This window comes from Sciurus carolinensis, chromosome 7, assembly GCF_902686445.1.
Source record: "Sciurus carolinensis chromosome 7, mSciCar1.2, whole genome shotgun sequence".
NCBI lineage: Eukaryota > Metazoa > Chordata > Mammalia > Rodentia > Sciuridae > Sciurus > Sciurus carolinensis.
Window position 1 is genome coordinate 19,635,102 of NC_062219.1, and position 14,065 is coordinate 19,649,166.

Here is a 14,065-nt window from a genome sequence, read left to right on the forward strand (position 1 = left end):
ACAAATAGTATTCCACTTTATACATGGGACATGAGCAACCTTGAAATTGGATATCTGAGTGCCCCATAACAAATGTCATAGATACCAAGGGATGACTGACTTACAGATTGCAAAGTACTTCACTGGTATTACTTCCTTGCAAAGTAATTCCTTGCCAGTATTTCATTCAATTCTCACAGCATTTGTGTGAGGTAGATATTGTTACCACGTTGTAAAAACTGAGTCTCAGAAGTCAGTGAGGACGTTCAAGTTATATGACAAATTCATAACTGAAAAGTGTTGGACCCAGTTCTTGTGCGTCCCAACATTATACTCTATCAGCTTCTGAGGAATCTTTGTAATGATTCTCATCAGGAACAATAAGCCTTACACCCTTGTAAACATGATACAAATCCCTTAAGCATCAAATTACTTACTGAAGGAGTGACTGATTTGCTTGTATTCACTCTTTTCACTGTCTTCACAATTATCGCATCTTTCAAAGTTAGTCTTTGATGTTTCAGTTAGTGCTTTCCCAACACATCTCCAATCCCTTGATAAACTCAACTAATTAAACAGTGATGTGGACTTTGCATGAAGCACTTTTTAATTAGCTACGGTGATTCCCAAATTACTCAGCCTTGACTCAGGACTCTTAATATTCAAACTGGCATGTAAACTCTTTATTTAAATAGTGACATCTGAGATTAAGCTCAACAAAGGTTTCTATGGAAACTAACAGGAATATCAAAACTTTCCAAAACACCAGAAGTGTAAAAATGAATGACAGACACAGTAGCAGTGGATACTCTGAAAGATTAATTTCACTTCCTTTCACTAATTGTCCTAAATGTGCCTGCATATCCATCACAAGACTATGGGATTCATTTGCTATGCAAGAATTCCAACTGAATAAGAAAAATATAGGAAGTGAAATTTCATGTAGTTTATCAACAATATGGAAGCCAATTTCACAGAAACACAGAGGTTAAAGCTGAAAAGCAGTGTAAGTTTACATGAATGAATACACACAGATAATACAGATAAAACTGCCAAAGAAAAAATTTTAGAATTTCTGCAGCAGAAAAAAAATCAATATGTTTTGTGAATTCATTCCAAATAGAAAGTTAAATAAGACTTCTGCCTTCCTTTGAACTAAGAACACAGGGAAACATTTTTTAAACTTGACACCAGAATGAAATGCAAACATAAACATGTTTATGAAACGTTGCAATTGCTCTTAAAAATAGCTATGAGATTCAAGCATGATGTAAGAACAATTCATGAGTTTGCAAGTTGTTAATTCCTGCTGTGAATGTTAACCAAACTCCAGCTTCAACCTTGACATTTACATGTGCTGTGACAATTGAAAACCCAAAATATTAGTGTACATGGCTGCAGAGTTCTAATTTTTGTTATGAGAGCAGCTCAGGTCATAAAACATTTCCTAAAACTCCTTACATAAAGACATCCAAGCACCTTTACCATGTAGTGTACTGATTTTTACTCATAAAATGCAATAGCACAGTGACATAGAGCACCAAACGATCTCGAAATTAACTTGCCCAAAACCAACCTCTTGTTCTTCCCCCAGCCTGCTCTTCCCTAAGTGTTGAAGTCTCAAGGAGGATGTCAACTCTCCAGTTGCTCAGGTCAGTCATTCTTAACAATTCTGCCAGCAAATCCCCTCAGCTCTTATTCAAAATAAACTCAGCATTGAATGCCTGTCTCCATCTTCTTGCTACTACTCTGATGTAATCCCCCACGTCACTTTCATTATCACAGGGACCTCCTCACTACTCCCCGACCAGGGTGCCTCCTCCTCCTGTCAACACTTCTGTATTCCCTGGCTCCAGCAACCTGATCTCTTAACTGTTCTACTAAACCAGACATGTTGGTCCTCTTTTCATATGCTGTTCCCTCTGCTTGGGAAACCCTTCCCTAATGCTATGATGACTCATCCTTTCATCTCCTGCAGGTTTAAACCATTTTCTGAGTGAGGCTTTCTCTGTTCATGCTTTTTAAAGTTGTAATCCTTCCATCCCATTGCTCCCTAATCCCATGCCTTATTTTCTCCATAGTTCTTATGATCAAGTAAATGAGTATCTACTTCACTTAAATTATTTCTGTTGTTGTTTATTGTCTATTTTCCTGCACTGCATTGTAAGGTCCTAGGATAAAGCCTGACACATAGTAAACTAAATATTTGTTTAATGTTGAATGAAAGAAATCTGTCTGGTCTGCAAAATAATGGTCCTTAACTTTTCTTAACAAAACAAAACAAAACAAAAAAAAAAACTCCCTACATGTATAAGGTGATATAAATTAACTGATAATTAACTAACCAAGAATTGATTGAGCTTCCAGAGACTAATATTGTACAGATTTCTATGAGGGACACAAGAGCTCTCTCTGCACAGATACTAAAAAGAAAACATTTCTTAGGAAGCAATTAGAGAACAATGCCTCACACAGGCTATACAGGAGACGTGGGTTCTCATTCCATTGTTACCAATAACTATATGCACCAAGGGTAACTATTGCCCTAGCCATCCTCAACATCTTAAATTTTGCTGATAAGGAGACTATCCTAGATGCTTTTATTTTTTCTTGGTCCATTGGAATTCTTAGCTTCTGTGGATCTAGTCAGAGAAAGGAGAAGGGATAGAAATGCATACTTGGCAAAGATAGGTTGGAGGTTTAGCACCAATCTTCCCTTCTTCCTGCCTCTGAGTTGGATTATGTTTTGGGAAGCCACCTGAGTATTGTCTAAAAACCTTTATTGAAAATAGATTCACATCAGGAAATTTCCCAGAGACCTTGATCAAACTTCATGAAGTCTGATAAATATTGATGCATTTACATATATAGCTATTCTAAAGAATTTTCTAACATCAAAAGGTAAACATTATTGAATATAGAAACAGTTTATGTAATTAGTATTATACTTACCCTGTTTTGTACAAACCCCTTGTCTCTTGTTATATATCTATTTCATGAGTGGGATGTGATCTGTTTGAATTTACCCAAAGAGACAATAATTTCTTATTGGTCCAGAGTCACTGATTATTCCCATCTCTGTCCCTTTTCCTTCTGTATATGGTGTTCTATTATGAGATGAGGTATGAACAAATGGATTCCTGACGTTTCTAAATATTATCTGCTCAGCTGAGACAGGAAATAAATGTCACATCTCTGTTGTGCTGGACAAATAAGGTCATGGGTAGGCTTCACTACCCATCATCAGTGGTAGATCATCATGCTATGCTACCAACCCAGTATGGATGACTGGCTTTGAATGGCACTATGACAGCCCATAGACATCCATGTCTATTGCACAGACAGTAGTGAAAAGGGACAGGGACAGCAATGTATGTCCTTATGCAGTAAAGATAATGCTTATAAAAGTTAAGTGTTAAGAAGTCTGGGCTAAGGTATTTCTGTGGAAAAGCAGCATCCTGCAGAGTTCGCCAAGCCCCTGTACACCTTGGAATAATGTGCTGCTCTTTCCTGGCGTGGCATAAGTGAGCGGTGCCTGGGAAATACCTGTTCAATCAGGAACCATCATTCTGGTGGACAGATGAAACTACAATTTCCTGCACCTACGTCCATAAACACTATGTTGGTGGTATAGATGATGATATGGATAGTAAAGCAAGTCACACAGAGAAGAAAGGACCAAACCAGTGTTGCTCCCTGATCTCTGTGGCTAGTATCTCCTAAGTACACATGCAATAAAATCTTCTCTCCGGCTCGAATACTAGATATCTGATTTCTCAGTTAGATTTTCATTTTCTTAGGCTAACTTTTCTTATCACTTGCTCTCTGATAGATCAAAGCAGTCTTCCCAGAATACAGGAACAGGGGTTCTTGGGGGATACACAAGCTTAGTGGTTCTAGCTATTTTATACAGTTGATAGCACTTTTGTCTATGGATCTCCAACACCAGCACTTTCTATTCTCATTCCACAGCCTGTACTGGAACTGCAGGAGATGACCAAAGCTCTGTATTATTATTTTGTGAACACAAGTTACCTGTGCAGATTCTTTTAAAGTTGGGGTTTTCCAGAAGGTGTCCCGGTAGGCGGCACTGGAACCGATGTTGCCAGAACTCAGGGAACCAAGGATTCCTTGTATTAGTGTCCAGCCTCAGTTTCAGGAAATAATCATCAAATGACCTGACCTCTGGAGACTGCAGCTTTATTGTGATTCCCCCGTTGGCTTCCACCTCATAACCTTCGATGACTTCATCTCTGTCTGCCCATCCATCACTAAAAAATGCAGGGATTGGGGTGGGGAGAGAGAAAGACAAACGTCTCACAAATAGAGTTATGTATGAATGAAGCAATCCATAAAAGGCTAAAGTCTATTTTAAGCCAGCATTACTGCCCATCAATGATTCTCTTTTTGGTAGAAAGGTGTAAAAATAAACTGTCCTATTAATTTTTTCTTCACAGTACTGAAGTTATGATGAAGATGATGGTAGAAACAATTACAACAGCAAAAGTTCCTTGAGAATTCACTAGTCATCAGATTTTGGGCTCTTCATTCTATTGAGATGGAAGATATTCAGCAACTAGCTGAGGTCTTCCTGGATCCAGGCAATCTGGCTTCCATGTCCAGTACTACTTACCACTAAATCACAGAGCCACTGTCCAGACCAGGGGAAAATAAAACATAGGCGCTCAGGATCTGTACAGTAAGAGCTCAGCAAGATTTCAATATTCGGTTCAAGACCATTATGTGAACTGTATTACATAGGGTAGAAAACTGATTTAGCTCTGAAACATGCCAATGTTCCTGGGACATTTTTCAAACTTGTCTGCCAGAGAAGTGACCAGATTTTTTTCCCCTAATGCTATCTCAAAATAATAGCTTTAATGGAAAACAATCTCATTCCCAAATATAAAAAGAATCCATCTTCTTACTGAATGGAGGCTCATTGATATTTGATTCAGTGGGTTAGAATTTTTTAAATATGGTCTCCTTCTAAAACATTAACATCTACCGTGGGTTATGTAGCCCCAGTTTAATTCAGGTTTATATGTGAGCCAGTCATAAGAGGACATCAAAGTAAAATTGTACTACACAGAACTGAATAGGCAAATGTGATTTTATTCAAGATTATTACAATATGTAATAGGTAGTAGAACATAACCCATTGGCCATAACCCATTGGCTTTGTTAGAGTGTCCTATTTGCTTCTCATGGAGCAGGGAACTGGTTTGACTGACCATAACTCACAACTTGTTACCTGAGCTGAGCTGGGATAACTGTTTTCTCCCTAACTGAGCTAATTGGCACAATTCCTCCCTAGATTCTTTCCCACAAACTACACAAAAGTTATACTTCCAACGGGTCAAGGGTTGTAGAAGATGTATGTCGGGGGTGATAGATTCCTGAAGAAGGTGATGTCTGATCTGAGATTTAAAGGAGTCAGCAGAGCTCAGGTACAGAGAAGAAGAAGGACTGGCATCAAGCTTCCTGGTAGATTAACACAGAAAAAAGAGCACAGGACATTTAAGGGGTTTAGAAGTAGTCAGTAGAGCTTGAGCAAAGAAATGTGGAATGAGATGGGGGTGGACACATAAATCCCAGCCTGGACACAATCAGCCTGAGGACCATGGGAAGTCCTTGAAGTTTGTAAAGCTTGTTCTTCATCTAAGGCTCTCAGCTCTCTTCTTCGTGGAAAGGGACCTGAGTATAGTTCAAGTGGGTCCTCTGCTTACGATCACTAAAATGATAGCCAAACTGATCAGAAAGATTGACTCCAACTATTTGCTCAATCAACTGAGACAGGCTTAACCTTGTTTAATTATTTATATTTACATTTATTGATATTTATATCTTAACCACTTCTACAGTGATATGGAGACTTGAACCATATAGTTCATGTCATGTTCAAAAGAAGGGTAAAAATATAACCAGTTAGCCTTTTAAGAAATTCTGCCTCAGAGTAAGTATTTGACATCAAAATGACTTATAACTTGAAGAAAAGAATTATTTTTTGACATAAAGGTTAGGTTTGAAGTGTTTCTCTCCAAGGTTTAATATTATGAGAGATTTGTTTACAGTCTGTACAAGGAACTTGCAATCTCACAATTTTGAAAAATATATGAAATGAACTTCCTATGATGTATCTGCACTTTTCTGAGTCATGCTCCGTTCTATAAAGTCAAATATCATTTGTCAATGCTAGAAGCAGAGAAAAGTATGACCTCCTCCCTTTGGACCCACCAACACAGAAGGGCATGTCTTGGGAGAAAGAAAGCTTTGCCTGTGAATGCAGACCAGTTGAAGTCCTGTGGCTTACTGAGTTGGAGCCCCAAATCCCCTTCATTATTCATCAAAGTCCATCACCCTCACTGAAGATAACTCCCCTTCCAGAATTTACAGTTCGTGCTAAATTCAAGAGGTCATAAGAATCAGGGAGAACCAGGGTGTGATAGATAAATTATTCACGTAGGACTATCTGGTGAATATCTTTTAAAGAACCTGCTGAAGTTTTGTATGTGTTCTTAAATATACCACAGGTAAGGTGTAAGGAAAGAGCTGCTGAAAAACATCCATAAAGCAGCCTTCCATTTTCATGCTTTGAAATTGTTTTATCCCTGTCTCACTTGTCAAATGCACTTATGGAAAATTTTAAAGGACTTTTGCTGTTGAGTTGTCTTGGGTTTGGGGTGAGTATATTTTGGTGAATTATCTGTAAAATGCACTTTAAAACACAGAGTCACCATCTCCCCTGGTTCTTTGTCTGGGATCTTCCTTAGATGGTGGTGGTGGCATGAACTGTGCTTGACCTTAGAGGACCTACAGGTCGCCCCCCAGAAGGTTGATTATAAATGCTGCTGTGCTGGGCGGTGACGCAGCCTCAGTGCTGGACTCTGAAGCATATCCACAGCCTCTGGCAGCGTCTGCCACTCTGTTCCTTTTCCTAGCTGGCATCTAGAAATAAAGCTGCATATTGTGGAGGAACAGGGCGACTATCTAACAGAAAGCTACATGTTTTAAGTATTTCTCACTCGTACACAAGAATCCTTATTTCTGACCCCTGCATCAACATATTTATACAATTCTTTAAAAATTTGTTCTTCTCTTCCAACCAGATCTTTGTTCTCTGCCCTATAAAGTTTCTCATCCCAAACTTGAATGTGATTTCTCCTACAAATAAATTCTAATGTCAATAAAAGGAAAATACTATGTTTACTTCTGAAATTTTTTTTTTTTTTTTTTTGCGGTACTGGGGATTGAACCCAGGGCCTCGTGCTCTCAAGGTAAGCACTCTACCAACTGAGCTATCTCCCCAGCCCTTATGTTTACTTCTATCAGTTACAATTTGACAGAATGCATACTATTTTTGCAGAATATCAGTTAAAATCATTTAATTAGCAAAAAAATAGAAATTCAAGAGTATTGATTTTTTTTAAAAGGTGCAAAAACATTTTAGAAAGCTCTATTTCTAGTCACCTGAAATAATTAGGATCAATATATTAAAACAATTTTTATTTAAAGTAGTATGAGGTCAAGGAATTATGTATGACAATGATTTTAAATTGATAAAATTATTTTAATTTAAAATCTCTCAATTATTTAAGACTATTCCAGAGATAACCATATAATCAGGAAAAGAAGAAAAGCATAAAGCAGTATCTTGGAGAACACATGTAAACTAGCATAATATTCTATAATTTTCAATGTGAACCATATTCATAAAGGTTAAAAAACCGTAGCAGCATCATGTTATTTACATCAGGTGATGTCATTTGTGAGAAATTTCATGGAGGTGTCCCACATTTTCAGTAATAATTTGAACAGGTTTTATTCATTTATCAGAATAATTTATTCACTCATTGAGAAATAAATGAGATGAGCCCTACAGTTTTTGAGGTTATTCCCTGGCAATTTCTAAACCATGATGCAAGAAGGTAGGAAGGAACTCAGGAACAACCCAATGGATTTGCTGAGTTGAGCTGCAAGTCTGGCAAAGCCAAGGTGGCCAGAGGTCACACTGGAGAATGCAGAGCTATAGAGAGAAAGACAGAATAGTCTGGAATATATCTCCCTCAATTACTGCTTAGTTTAATATTAGCAAACCCGTGCACATGGGCTGGGGAAACAAGCAACCAAAAGAATTAGAAGGAATAGTGCCTGGAAGTGTTATAATATTGGAAGTAGTAAGGGCTCCCAATGGCCAGAGCAGAAAGCTTCATGTTTCATGGGGACTTAAGGTGCTAAGAATGGTCTTGCCACAGTCATGGAGAAAACCTGAGCCCTAGATTAAATACTACCCTGATCCTCCCTAAGCAGAAAGCAGAAAGCATAAATCAAGATAACAAAAGGACCAAAATAAATTTTAACCACTTTCCAGAAATAGCTCAAGAATATTTTCAGAAACAAAATATCCAATAACCAAAAAGGTTAAATTCACAATGTCTGCCGTCCAGTGAAAAAGCTACCAAGCATGTAAATCCATGTGTGGAATGAGAAGGAAGGAGATATTTAAGTGACCATTTTAACAAACTCTCACATGGTAATGTGAATGAGGTAGAGGATTTTTAGAGTCATGTGATATGAACACAGACGAGGATAGTTTAGATTGAGTGACCATAGGGTCAACTTTGAAAAGATAATACTTCAGCTGAGATCTGAGTTTCATGAAGCCTGAGCCATGTGAGGATCAGAGGAGGAGTCTAGGCTGCTAACACCCTAAGAGAGGAACAAGCATCTGTGGCTGAACATTAACACTGCCGCAGAAATCTAGGCTCAAATTGCTTGTATTCATCACAACAGATGGTGTTTGAATAGATACTTGTATTATTTAGATGTGGTTTGTCTTCAGGGTTCCTATGTTGGGAGTTTGGTTCCCCCGGGGGCTGCTTAGAAGTGATGTGGAATCGTTAAGAGTGGGAAATCCTTATGTCAAGGGGAGATGTGTCCTCAGAAGGAATTTGGGTATCTGGTGTCTCATACATGCACTCCTACCATGATGTGACACGGCCTCAAAAGGCCTCACACCAGAGCTGAGCCAATGCCAGCACTACGCACTTGAACTTCCAAAATTGTGAGCTAAATAGACCTCTTTTGTTTATAAAGTTAGCCTGCCTCAGATAATTTTGCAATAGCAATGAAAAACGGACTCTTATAGATTCTTATCTGCTTTTTGGCTCTCCCCTGTATATTTCATATTTTCTAAGATACCTCAAATTTTTGAAGTATTTTTACAGTGTTAGAAAGTCTTTGTTAGTAAATAAAGATGACATTTTCAAAAGAAGGTGATCTCATTTTGATAACCCAGATTAACGAGCATTTCTGAAAGCAAAACTGGAGAAATCAATGAGGACCCTGGGGCTTGAAGTAAGCCACAGCTCTCTTTCTCACACCTCATTTAGCTGACACTATTTCTGTGTCATTATGACCTTAAGAACACCTCTCTGTTCCAACACCTCACAAAGATATCTCAAGGGTCTTCCAGATAAAACTTAAAATCATGTTCTTAGATAACTCCCTGTAGCCCTAAAACCATCTTGTGTTACAATGAGCCATTGGCTATAGGATTCCACTAGGACTAGGTCAAAACTGACTGACTTTGGAGTTTAAATTCTGCAAGGTTTGATTGGAATTTTAAGCTTTCGACTTTGGCTTCACTCATCTCAAAAGTGAGCTCACCCAATAGACTCTAACTCATCAGTAAAATTTCCATTACCTTCCATTTTTAGTGGTCTATGGGTAAAATGAAACTTCGGGGTTGAGGGGAGGTCTCTGCTTGGAGACAGTGCACTGGAAGCAGGAGCATTGCACATTTTTGTGAAAGAGAAAAGACAAGTGTTCTTTGATGAAGATGTCACGTATTCTTCACGGAGAATATATATGACTTCTATATATTCTCACCCACAGATGACTTACTGTCACACACGAATGGGGCACATAAGTATTCATGGGGACAGGGACAGTAGGCATCATAAGGAAGAACAAGTAAGAGGTTTGTAAAGTGGAAGAGGAGAATGAAAAGAGCCAGGACCAAGTTGTGAGAATGTGGGGTTATTCCTGGCTGTTGTGTGCGGCTGGGAGCTTTCTTGGATTAGAGTCTTGGTGGTGGCTGAAATGAAACTCTCAGCTAAGAGACACGAGCAACAGGAATACTCTTCAGCAATACAGAGAATATAACTTTATGTCTTCAGTCATTTGTTTGAGAAGGGAAGGAAGGAAAGACCCCAAGGAAGAAAGGAAAAAAAGGATCAAGCAGTGAACCCGAGTCCACAGTGCCTGGACTGACTTTTCAATGCCGCCTTCTATTCCCAGGAGACAGTCAGGTTGTCAGGATCTCTTCTGGTTATTTTGAAAAACAGATCTACTTTTCTGACTTGAACAAAAGGTCCAAGGATAGCAATCTGTGACTTTCTGAAAGTGACTCCAATGGTTTAGTAAATTCAGTAACGAATTCCCTTAACAGAACCAATACAAGTTATCCTGATCTCTAGTTTCTAATTTCTAGATCCTGCAATTTGAAGAAAACAATGTTCTTACCAATTTGGGGTTTATAGCTATATGACTGGTTAATTCATCTTAATTATTTGCTTATTAAAAGTAAATTCTTTTTAAAAAGCATTGACTGAACTTCTCACAACTTAGCCACCTAAGTTGACACAGTGATTTCACTTAATTGTTGAATTGCTTAGAAATAAAGAATTAAATGTAATCAAGAAGCAAAAGCAATTCCCCAATGCTAGAAATGTCAAGGGAGGTCAAAGCCAAATGATAAACATGAGGGAAGGCAACAGTAGGAATAAGGGTTTAGCTGCCTAAGGGAGACCCTGGAGGACATAAAATGATTTCCAACATCCACCTGGTGATGGGTAAGATAATTTCATGAATATGAAAGTCAGGCACTTAAAGCTGAGACCCCAGCATAAAGCTGGCAGCTTTGAGGTCCTACAAAGTCCAACAGACCAAGGCTGAAAGTGGTACCCACCAGCTCTAGGAGGCCTGAAGTCACCCCAGGACAAGAGTAGAAAGAAAATAGTCACAGTGCACACGTGTGATGCTGCATTCACATAGACTGTGTGTTTGCCATAATAGATCTCTACTGTCCCCAAGGCTCATGTGTTAGAGGATAGGTCTACACCCGATGGCACTACTGGGGGCCAGGGAAGCCTTTAATGGTGGAGCATGGTGGGAGCTTTGAGGTAAGTGGGGTGTGTCTTCCAGGGCACTGTAAGACTCAGGCTTCTCTCTCTCATCTCTATCACAAAATGAGTGACTTTGCTTCACCACATGCTCCTGCTGTGAAGCGCCACCACAAGTTCAAAGCAATGGGGCCAACCAATCATGAATGGAAACTAAAAGAGTGGACCAGAATAAACATTTTCTCTTTATAAGTTGATTGTCTCAGGTATTTGTTATAGTGATGGAAAACTGACAAACACAATGGTACAAGAGCCATAAACAAAGAAATTATCATGAAGACTACTTAAGATTATTGAAAACTCCTAAAATTCAAATAAAATATTATTGGAGGTCAATATTTTAAGATATTTTTGAAATCTAAGGAACTCTAAATATTCATCAAACTTGGAGGGGCCATGAGGTAGAATGGAATAGAGAAAATGCTCAACTAAGATACAAAGTTCAGTAAGAAGGGAGGAATAAATTCTAATGATTTCTTGGATAACAAGGTGATTATAGTCAATGGTAGTGAACATTTCAAAATTGCTAAAATGAGTTTTAAATGGTGTCACTACAAAGTAATGACAGGTATATTATTAAATCAGACTTAAGTATAGGTTAGTCTCATTTAATTATTCACAATGAATATAAGTATCATACTACCACATAGGGCCCTCCAGATATATACTGACTAGATTTTAAAATATTTCTCACTGCTATACAAAATTCCAAAAACACAGTGATATGGGATAGCTGAAAGGAAAGTAATCAAAGATCCTTCTCTCAGAAAAATGGCCAAAAGAGTGTAAGTATTCTTCAGAAATTAATCAACACCTAAGAAATAATATAGTAGGCAGGAGTGTAAAGAAAACATTGAAAAGGTAAAACAAATAACAAGCACAAAATAAATACCAATAAATCCAGGTTTACCAGTAATCACAACTGAATTTACAAGGTTAAGAAGAAAAATTCATAAATAGCTATATCTCTTTTGTAATGGATCCAGTTGAAGTGTGAACACACCAAAAGTTAAAAGTAAAATATGATGAAAGAGAATCAAAAATACTAACCAAAACAAAGGGGGGTTGTTACATTAATGTAAGATACAATTCATCTTCAGACACTACAATAATTTTCGGTCATTATTTGGAATGAAGAGAGACAGTGTATCTTGAGAGAAATAAAATTTGAAATGTATATAGAAAATAACATCAAGATATAAAGTAATTGATAAAGATCTATCCCTCCTGTTTGAATCTCTTTGCAGTCTATCATGTGTAATACTAAGAGGTCCAGTTGGCAAAATTTAGGATGGATTTAGAAAAAATCTGGCACAATTAACATACTTGACTAATTAACATATGTAGAACTTTATACTCAACAAAAGAGGAGAACATGTGAATATGTTTCACGGCATACCTGGAAAATTTAAAATATAGCCTAGTTAGTAGAGAAGTCTCAGCACACTTCAAAAATTAATATGTAAGTCCACATCTCTGAACCCATAAATTCTGAGAATTTTAAATTATCATGATCATCTTCTAACACTTGAAAACTAACCTTAAATTTCTAAGTAAATTTAGGTTAAAGAAAAGTCACCATGAAATTTGAAATAGTATTAGTTGAATGTAAAGAGAAATCCTAGGTATTAAAATTTAAGAGAGGCAGCTCACAGGGTTCTAGAAAAGATCAATTAACAAATCAAGAAGAGATATGGTTTGGATAATATTGCCATATTAACACCATTGTGTGTGCCAATCCATGACGGCTAAACACCCTTTCATTTATTTGTGCCTTGTTTACTTTTTAAAATAATTTTTTTTAGCTTTCAGTGTACTAGTCTTTTACCTCCTTGGTTAAATTTATTCTTAAGTATTATTTCTAGGGAGGGATGCTTTGTTTGTGGAACTGTTTTTTAAATTTCATTTGAGGATTGTTCATTGCAGATTTACAGTTACGCAATTAGTTTTTGTGTGATAATTTTTTCATGAAAAACTAAAAGTTTGCTTGATGTGTTTATTAGATACGTGAGCTTCTTGTGGTTTCTTTGGCATTTTTTTTTATTTGTTCTCATTAGTTATATATGACAGTAGAATGCACTTTGACACAACATACATAAATGGAGTATAACTTTTCATTCTTCTGGTTGTACAAATGTAGAATCACACTGGTCATGTAGTCATACATGAATATAGGGCAATATCTGATTCATTCTACTGTCCTTCCTACCCTAATATTCTCTCCCCTCCCTTTACCCCATTCTGCCTAATCCAAAGTAACTCTATTCTTTCCTACCCACCCCCACCTCTTATTGTGAATTAGCATCTGCATTTTAGAGAAAGCATATGACCTTTACTTTTGAGGGGATTGGCTTATTTTGCTTAGCATGATAGACTCCAGCTCCATCCATTTACTGGCAAATGCCATCATTTCGTTCTTCTTTAAGGTTGAATAATATTCCATTAAGTATATATACCACTTTTTCTTTATCCATTCATCTGTTGACAGGCACCTAGGTTGGTTCCATAGTTTAGTTATTGGTGTTTTCTATATACTGCATCATATCAGTTGTGAATAAAAATAGATTGCTTAGTTTCCTTCCCCCTACATTAGTATTTTTAATTTCCTTTTCTTGCCTAATTTCTTTGGCTAAAACTTTTAGCACCACAAAGAATGCAGTGATAAAAGTTGACATCATTTTCTTTTTCCTAATCTTAGAAGCTTTAAGTCTTTTCTATCTGAACATAATGTTTCCATGAGTTTTTCATAAATGCCTTTAATCATGTTGAATAAGTTTGCTTCTAATACTAGTTTTCTGAGTATTTCTAAAATTCAAAGGTGTTGGCTTTTGTCAAGGTCTTCTCAGTTAAAACTGCAGTAATCATGTCACATTTTTCCTTTATTTTATTAATGTGCTATA

The 14,065-nt window shown here is 37.2% G+C and overlaps 1 protein-coding gene across 8 annotated transcripts in view; it reads right to left on the bottom strand.

The window, feature by feature from the left end:
• Window positions 1–14,065, bottom strand: part of Grm1 (glutamate metabotropic receptor 1) — a 405,374-nt gene that overhangs the window by 103,899 nt on the left and 287,410 nt on the right. For all 8 annotated transcript variants that reach the window (XM_047559634.1, XM_047559635.1, XM_047559636.1 and 5 more), the window contains one exon: window positions 4,015–4,250. In XM_047559634.1, the coding sequence (XP_047415590.1) occupies window positions 4,015–4,250 (236 nt within the window). The remainder of the gene's footprint in view (window positions 1–4,014; window positions 4,251–14,065) is intronic.